Consider the following 9740-nt stretch of genomic DNA (forward strand, 5'->3'; position numbering starts at 1 on the left):
ATGCAGCCTTTCTCTCTGGTTTTATTACAGCTGTACCTTTTATAGTTTTCAGAACAGATAGCAGAACATTAGAATATTACAATCTAAAATTGCTCTTTAAAGCATTACAATAACTAAATTAAAAGTTAAAGGGTTAGTTCACCCAAAAATGAAAATCAGGCTGCATTTTACTGACCCCCGAGGCATCCTATGTGTATGACTTTCTTCTTTCAGACGAATCCAGTCAGAGTTATATTTAAAGTGGTCTTTGATCTTTCAAGCTCTATCATTGCACTCGGCGGGTGTTGCGGTGCTTCAGTCCAAAAGAAGTGAAATAGAAGTGTGTGTGTGTGTGTGCGCGTACACAAGCCGCGGTTAAGACAGCTGACTCCACTGTGATGTGACACTCTCTCGCGCTCCCTCGCTCTCTCACACACACACACACACGATGCGCAAAACTCCGCATTTGAACAGTCAATAGCAAATACTTAAACTAATAACAAAACAGTAGCTGATTCAGAAGCGCCAGATTGTCATAGCAAAGTCAGAGTGCCCTCCTCTCCTAGGTTCACGAAACGCTCGTCCATAAAATGCATTGCTGTTCTGTTGCAACTGATCTTAAAGATTCCTAAATGCACCTCCTTCTGGAAGGCCAAATAAAGTGCTTCTGCTTTCGTCTAGAAACACACAGCGTCTCCCTGACATGCTGCTTCAACACTAACTGCGGTTACTGAAACCACACCTTCTTTCTTTGCGTGCACATCTGGGCGCATTATGCTAATATTTCCACATAGTGAGGTAGATATGGTAGCGTGTTAGAACGAGGCGTTTTAGGGGGGCGTGGCAGAGTCTTAACTTTGATAAAGTATATCTCTTTGGGTTTGAGACTTTAGTCTTTGCAACTTCAGGGATCTTATCTATTCACAATCAGCTTGTAACACTCCAAAGAGAAAGCAAAACTTGAAATCGCATCATATGACCCCTTTAAAAACAAGCAAAACAAACAAGACCTTATAATGTGCTTTAGGAAAGCATTCTCAAAAGTCAGACAAAGATGAACTTGGATTAGAATACAAATAACACTGCCCTGTGTTTTTAGACAGCATTAACACTAACAGTATGACGTACAAACACTGATTATTACAGAACACATTACACCTCACACAGCAAGCAGTGTTTTCTGCTTAAGCACAGAATCAATGAAGTGATGTATGATTGTGTCTGTGCTCTTAAAGAATGTCATTGAGTTTGGGAGAAAACAAACCAAAATGTAATTTATAACAGTGTAAATATTGACCTCAGGCTTCACATTGATGAGCAGCAGTTCACACCAGCAAGCCCAAGAAAACCCTTCACTCTCAAGCAGAGAGAATGAGTTTTAAGTTATATTCACTGGTGAACAGGTAAAGAGACTCACCTTTTTTGCCAAATGCAAATTCCCCCGAAGTCTTTGAGAGTTCTTCAAAAGAAAACCCACCCACAGATGCGAATCCAAAAGACAGACCTGCAGGAGGACAGCAAAAACTCACGTCACCCACTAAACAGCATTCAGCAGATGCTACCCGCTCACTAACTCATGTGCTTTTATCCTGTCCTCTCTGAACACAGCTTACAGATGATCATGATGCTGAAAGCTCTCACGGCTGGGTCTGCATCATGGTATCACATATACATATATATATATATATATTTCATTTAACTTTTTAAATCACAATGCCCTGTTGAGGCAACTTAATGGCTGCACTATGTTCTGCACCATGTAAGACAAATGGATTTGTTGTGTTTTCATACTCAAACGATTAGGCCTTCAAGCTAGATTTTTTTGGGTTCGCATCGAATGTTCTTTGACTTTTATACATAATAATTTTGTTTATTGATCTGATGAAAGCCGTTCTATTTTGAGCTAGATGCCAAAATACATTGAAGGGGTGCATGCAACAGATCTCTTACACTCCAAGACAAATCTCTCCATGTACCGAGAAAGAATATGTTCATGAGTTCTGTGACTAAGCATGAAAATGATCTGCTTGTGATTACAATAAAGGGCTGCATGCTTAATCATAAGCATGTGACCCTGGAGCACAAAACCAGTCATAATGGTCAATTTTTAGAAATTGAGATTTATGCATCATATGAAATATTTATACATCAAAATAAATAAGCTTTCCATTGATGTATGGTTTGTTAGGATGGGACAATATTTGGCTGAGATACAACTATTTGAAAATCTGGAATCTTAGGGTGCAAAAATCATCTTTAAAGTTGTTCAAATGAAGTTCTTAGCAATGCATATTACTAATAAAACATTAAGTTTGAATATATTTATGGAAGGAAATGTACAAAATATCTTCATGGAACACGATCTTTACTTAATATCCTAATGATTTTTGGCATAAAAGAGAAATGTATAATTGTGACCCATACAATGTATTGTTGGCTATTGCTACAAATATCCCCCAGCGACTTAACACTGCTTTTGTGCTCCAGAGTCACACTTGAATTATTATCAGGATTTCTGCTTGTCCTGATTAATTATAGCCACGATATTTGCCTGCTGGTTATTTATCCAGAAAATACTTTTTTTATTTGATATTGCCGTTATCTTGCTTTGGCAGTAAGCCTCCATAGACGCTCATGCTTGTGGGTGCCAGACGTCAAGAGTTTAAATCCTCCGAATACAGCTTTCCTCATTAAAACCATTCGCATGCACTCTCTCTACAGTACAGAAGTGCTGCTGAGCTGAAAACACTGGCAAACATGTCAGCTGAGGTTTAGTGATCTCTACTGAGATATTCTGAATAAAAATAATAGTAATGTGTCACGCAGCCAGTCTGATTTCTTTCCCGAAGCTACTTGCGCTATTTACTGCTACTAAATCCAAACATGAATCCAGACATGGATCTCGCATCACAGAGGATGCAGAAGTGCATTAATTCAGCAACCACAAAGCAAACATTTCACATGATGACTGGAGTTAATATTAGGAATCAGACTGCTCTGAGAGACGCTTGTTAAGGTTTGACTGGCACTCACCTGTAGCTGTGCTGGAGTCGCTCTCACTGCTTCTCTTGGTGGAGAGGTCGATGGGACGGCTGCCGTCAGTCTGACGCTCTTCTGCTCCGCCGCTGCTCGTGTCCACAGCTGCTGCATCATGGGAAGGCTCGGGCTTCACCTGTGTGTCCAGAGCTGGTGCTGTGCTGCAGACCGGACTCACAGCGATGAGAAGATCAGAAACACTCGTCACCTGCTGCTGCAGCTTCTGGAGCTCAGTGCTGAAGTTGTCTGGTTTCTCTGCCTCCGGCTTGGAGTCGCTGCTGACGCCACACAGGAAGGTGGGAGGCAGCAGGAGGCGTCTGGCTCGCTGCTCCTCTTCTGCTGCATCATGGGAAGTCTCTGGCTTCACCCGTGTGTCCAGAGCTGGTGCTGTGCTGCAGACCGGACTCACAGCGATGAGAAGATCAGAAACACTCGTCACCTGCTGCTGCAGCTTCTGGAGCTCAGTGCTGAAGTTGTCTGGTTTCTCTGCCTCCGGCTTGGAGTCGCTGCTGACGCCACACAGGAAGGTGGGAGGCAGCAGGAGGCGTCTGGCTCGCTGCTCCTCTTCTGCTGCATCATGGGAAGTCTCTGGCTTCACCTGTGTGTCCACAGCTGCTGCATCATGGGAAGGCTCGGGCTTCACCCGTGTGTCCAGAGCTGGTGCTGTGCTGCAGACCGGACTCACAGCGATGTGGAGATCAGAAACACTCGTCACCTGCTGCTGCTGCAGCTTCTGGAGCTCAGTGCTGAAGTCGTCTGGTTTCTCTGCCTCTGGCTCGGAGTCGCTGCTGACGCCGCACAGAAAGGTGGGAGGCAGCAGGAGGCGTCTGGCTCGCTGCTCCTCGTCTGCAGTCGGCCGCTTCTCCCACACCAGACTGACCTCCGAGTCTGCAGACACAAGCATGCTCTGATGAAACGCCCAGCATGAGAGAACGGACCAACACACACAGAGCTCATTAGTGCTGCGTGTGTGAGATAAACTTTTAGGATAATCTGACGTCAATTACACCTCACACCACGTACATAACTCTCCCACTTTGGCCTCGAGCGGACATCACCGTCGAGCCCTGATAACTAGAGTAGTCTAGAGCAGTGGTTCTCAAACGTTTTACAGTCGCGCAACCGCTCTCACACTAGATACTAAATATCTTAAAAACGTGCACATGTAACGCATACCTTTAACTCATCATTTGTGTGCAAGCTATCGTATATTTTTTAATACATTGCACCGCGTTTAATGAGATGGGTGTGCTTGATATGATTTGCGTAACTGCGATGTTTGGCCGTATCAGAGAGAGTCTGAGTCTTAAATCGTTCTCTGTGGACAGTGTGTGAATATTGTTCTTTACGCCAGTAAGTGCTGAGAACGCAAATGTACGTTGTTGCGAAGGGCAGCAAAGTCTTTACAGTGCGATTAGCAGTAAAGCAGCTGCCACAAAACCTGCCACCTGGAGACAGCTCCCAATCAGAGATACACGTGAACAGACAACGCAACCCCGCTCTCCTACCTGTCTGGCACCTTAAACAATATTAAGAGTTTATTTGAAAAAAGAGAGAACTCTGCTTTAAAAAAATCAAGTTTTTTCATTGTGCATTCCAATTAATCTCAATCAAACTGCAGTTTATTTTGATTAAGTAAAAACAACAACAAAAAATACAGCTAACACAATAAAACACAAAAACATGGTAACAAACATGATTTATATATAAAAAAAAAAACGAGTTATCTGTTTTTGCCAATAAACTCTTCATCTATAACCCGCGGTTCTTTACCAGCGGGAGCCACAACGGCACGCATTAACCTCCTAAAGACCTCTGGCTGCTCCCGGACACAACCCTCCTCTCCGTTCACTCTTATTAGCTTACCTATCTGCCACCTTACCTTTATTATTTCTAATATTATTTCTTTTACTCCATAATGGAGCGAACATCATGTGGTCTGCAAGCGCCGTGCCTGTCTCAGCATCTCTCACGGTTTACTCTGATTGATGCACGAGAGCAAACAGTGCAATTCTACATTTATTTACCTGTTGGCCACCTTACCTTATATGTTGTTCCTCTCTTTAATCTGTAATGGAGTGCATCTCTCACGGTTTACACTCTGATTGATGCACGTGAGCAAACAGAGGAGCATTTATGACAGATTTTTTTTTGGTACACAAGAGGCAGGTGTTTATATCAGTGCTTTCAGTCGGTTAACATTTTTTATCTAATTAATTACATGATGTTTTGATTAATTGATCTATTTAACGGCAAAATAAATTTGACTGAAAATACCCACAAAAAGATTATTTAAAGATATTTTTTGTGTTAAATGAGAAAGTATCAAGTAGACATTACAAATTGTAGCTGTAGAAATATTTGATTTGATTCAACAAAAACATTTATTATTAGGCTACAATGGCCTAACAAACCATGGAACATAAAAGAAGATAAATTAAGAAACATCTCAGTATTGTTTGTTCATACAATGAAAGTCATTGGTAACCAAAACAGCTTTGTTAACGGTCTTCAAAATACCAAAGTCCCTTTAAGGGTATTCTATAGTCTTTGAAAATACCTTCTATGTTCCAAAAAAGAAAGGTTTGAAACAACATGAGGGACGTGAGAGTAAATGATGACAGAATTAAAATTTTTTGGGTGAACTATCCCTTTAATATTATTATTATATTTTAATTGCGTAATTTTTTCATAACCAATTAATTAACGTGTTAAACTGACAGCCCTAGTTTATATGTGTTGCCTGTGAGAAACATGTTCAGCTGAATGTTATTTAAGAGTGTGATATAGTTAAATGAATGGTAAATTTCAGTATTTTGTTCACGTACCCCCTCCGCGTACCCCAGTTCGAGAACCACTGGTCCAGAGCAACCTACCGTGATCAGATGCTCCATCAGCTCCATCCGCATACAGCTTCCCCTTCAGATCCCTCACTGCGCTCTCAAAATCCTCATCTGAAAACAGCGGTGTGAATCTGAGGTTAGTCCTTTCTCACAGTGACACAAAACACTTCAATCAGAAGATGTGAATACTGTTAAAGATTTAACAATGACAGTGTACAGAAGTGCAGCTCTGATGAACTAAACTGGACTTCGGTCATATGTTTTACCGTTAAATAGCGTGTGGATCTTACCATCGCCGTCATCGTCGCTGACGTATCCTGGATGGTTTTTGTAACAGAAGAACGTAGGAGGAAGCATCAGACTGGCAGCCAGCTCTGCTTGCTCTATTGTTGGTTTAAGCTCAAATACGATCTTGATATCATCATCACACACGTCCTGAGCGCTGCTCTTCTGCGCTGACGGAGAGGAAACTGAGCAATAAACAAACAGAAACTAGATTAACTAAAGCAACAACAACTGCTAAACAGATAGTTCATCCCAACACGGAAACTGCTGTCATCTACTCGCTCTCAGGCAGGTCTACAGCTGTGTGACTGACAAATGTGATGGTTTCAGTCACTGGGGTCCAAGCAACATTAGTCCCATTGACTTTATTCTGTACTGGGAAACACAAACCCGGAGATGATCTCAGTTTGTGTCCCACAGAAGAAATGAAGTCTGGACTGAGTTTTCATGTTTGGTGAACTATCTCTTGAAGAAGCGCTTTCAAAAGCAATCGGAGTCATTTCAAACCAACAAGTGTCAAAAGGGCCTTTCGCACCGCTTTAGTTCCAGAACTAAATGTGCAGTACTGAAGTACAGGTATGATTTTGCGCGAACTATTACCCAGTACCATTTAAAGGGTTGCATTCACACCGAGAGTGTGTACTAAGAAGTGACGTAAGCCGGTCGACAGCGTCGTCATTTGTGTGCGGCGTTCAACAACAGAAACAAAGAAGAACAACATTAACAACAGGAGGATGGAGGACGCTGTGATCAGAGCTGTGTGTTTGTTGTGTCTCGCGGGTTTCACAATAATGGACATGGAAAGTCGACGTATACGTAAAGCGATTGAAAGAACGGAAAGGAGGACTAAGAAGCTCCAGTGACAACTGGCAGTGCTACATTTGCTACAAGTGCCTGCACTTCAGCGTCCGTCCATCTATCGCTGTTCTCCATACTTGCGAAATAAGTTGACAATGTTTACAGTATGTTTACACGCCGTATTAAATCATGGCAGGTGAGGGCGTTTTCATACGTGTTTGGCCAATCAATGTCTACTTGTGTCACGATTAGTACCAGTTGTGCTGGTTAGACCCTGCTCCGGAGTAGGAGCTAATTTGGTTCTCGAAAATTAGGGACTAAAATCGCACCCATTTCCAGCGGTGCGAAAACGCCGAAAAGTGGGTAGTTCAACAATTAGTTCTGGTACTATGAAAAGGTTCCTGCGGTGCGAAAGGCCCTAAAGCATGTAGCAGACTAAAGTACTCTGACCGTTTCATTGTCAACACACTTCACAGCCAATGTTAAATCAGTAACTCCACAAAGACACATACATGCAAACACTCATCAAACCTACAGCCGTCGTACGTCACTCACACTCATCAGTCAGCTCCTCACACATCAGTACGGACTCTCTCACGATGAGCCACATTTAAATACATAGGGAAAACAAGAGTTGAGTGACATGCTGATGGGGAAAATGAGTGAACGATGACTTTGGTTTCCACTATATTTACTTGTGCTGCCAATACATTTACTGCAATATACAGGATAAAAGTCTATACACCACAAACGCTTCTCACTGCATCTCTTTCAGGTTTCTCATACTGAAACCATTGTGTGTCATCAAGATCACACGAAGTTTGTGATTCAGATCGTGGATTGTGATTGTGTGTCACAAGATCGGGATATTTTGGGAAGATCACCCATCCCCAATAGATGAATCCTTCACAATAACATCTATTACATGCATTTAGAAAACAAATAGAGGGCACTTCCATTTAGTGTCAAATCTAACCCCTTATTTCAAAGCAGCGTGTAAATGTGGTCCCAAAAAAAAGTTTTCAGGATAAATATCCAGCACAAATATCAATAATTATTTTTAATTAAATGACCTCGGCATTGCTAGCGCCATGATGATCTACTGTTTGAGCTCACGCAAGCCCCTTACAAAGCAACAAAACAAGCGTGTTATTCTTTGAACTGTCCACCTGCCACAGCTTCTTCAGCAGAAACTCAGCATTTCTTCCATTCAATTAATCTGAAACTCTGCAGACGAAGAAACAAACTTCTGTCAGTGACTGAAAAACACATCTCAATGCCCTATTCACACTGGATTAGTATTATCTGGGGACCTTTCGTGTGGTGCATTCGCACGGGATAAGCGAAGCCTGTGATTTTACTCGAATTTACAGACTTGTCTTCTGGATATCAAGGCTTTAAGAGTCTCGTTCTATGGTCCGGTTAGATGGATTAAAAAAAAAAAAAAGAAACTAATATTGTTTCGTGCGCTGTGTCATTTACATTTCACCAGGTTAAATAATATCTCAAGCTTTATGCTTGATTTATTTTGTAACACATTAACCTCAAAACCTTTTCAGCTTTCTCTTTCTCCAAATTGTATGGTGTAGCAATATATGACAGCACCCAGAATACTATCAAACACTCCAACGCAGCTCCATTCTTCGCGAAAGATGGATAAAAAGACACCCAGGAAACAAAAACCTCGAAAAATGATATACGACCCGCCAAATGCTGGCCGAATCACAGAGATGCCGATTCGCACGGGACTAATACTATCACAGGACCTCGGTGTTCGGTGAAATATGGTAGGTCATTTGCGGGGGAATTTTTACTTTACAAATTACAGACATGGCCGATTCGCACGGGATTAAGATCACAGACAACCTCCGCACTTATTACAAATGACTGGAGGTCACCAGGTAATACTAATCCCGTGCGAATAGCGCTTAAGACTCAAAACCTACTCAAATAATCAAAGCGGCGCTGCTTCCACCAGTCACCCTGACAGTCAAAGTCCAGCAACTTGCAGAAACGTCAATATAGGGAAGAATTTTCCAAACAATATTTGATCATCATTGTAGAAAGGATGCCATGACTGTGTTCTGCAAGACCTAATGATTTCTTCATCAAACCACAGTTTGTACACGGAGATATTAAGCTTAAAGGAACACTCCACAATTTTTGAAAACGGGCTCGTTTTCCAACTCCCCTAGAGTTAAACAGTTGAGTTTTACCATTTTCGAATCCACTCAGCCTAGCATAGATCATTTAATCTGATTAGACCATTAGCATCTTGCTCAAAAACGACCAAAGAGTTTGTATATTTTTCCTATTTAAAACTTGACACTTCTACAGTTACATCGTATACTAAGACCGACAGAAAATGAAAAGTTGTGATTTTCTAGGCCGATATGGCTAAGAACTATACTCTCATTCCGGCGTAATAATCAAGGACCTTTGCTGCCGTACTATGGGTGCAGCAGGCGCAGTGATAGTACGCAACGCCAGAAAATAGGCTAACTTCCGTCAACATAACCAACTACACAAACTTAGTGCTAGTCACGTTGGAAGTTACATAGCTGGGGACTATTTTCAGGCGCTGTGTAATATCATTGCGCCTGTGTGCACATTTAAAATGGGAAATCACTTTACAAGACACTCACTGCGGAGTACCTGAAGGACTTTGAAGCCACTGGTGCACCCCAATTGCAAATTCTACAGAAATTTTAAAGGGGTCATATGATGCTGCTAGTAAGACCATTATTTCGTGTATTTGGTGTAATGAAATGTGTTTATGCGGTTTAAGGTAAAAAAAAA

The 9740-nt window shown here is 41.8% G+C and overlaps 1 protein-coding gene across 1 annotated transcript in view; it reads right to left on the minus strand.

Annotated features, from left to right (window-relative positions):
- The window catches only part of ranbp2 (RAN binding protein 2), a 65032-nt gene that overhangs the window by 6773 nt on the left and 48519 nt on the right, over positions 1-9740 (minus strand). The window contains exons 23-26 of the mRNA XM_016242128.1: positions 6149-6328; positions 5892-5969; positions 3013-3903; positions 1397-1483 (exon numbers count right to left, since the gene is read on the minus strand). Of these exons, the coding sequence (XP_016097614.1) occupies positions 1397-1483; positions 3013-3903; positions 5892-5969; positions 6149-6328 (1236 nt within the window). The remainder of the gene's footprint in view (positions 1-1396; positions 1484-3012; positions 3904-5891; positions 5970-6148; positions 6329-9740) is intronic.

This window comes from Sinocyclocheilus grahami, unplaced genomic scaffold (assembly GCF_001515645.1).
Source record: "Sinocyclocheilus grahami isolate Dianchi unplaced genomic scaffold, SAMN03320097.WGS_v1.1 scaffold646.1, whole genome shotgun sequence".
In the NCBI taxonomy this organism is placed as follows: Eukaryota; Metazoa; Chordata; class Actinopteri; order Cypriniformes; family Cyprinidae; genus Sinocyclocheilus; species Sinocyclocheilus grahami.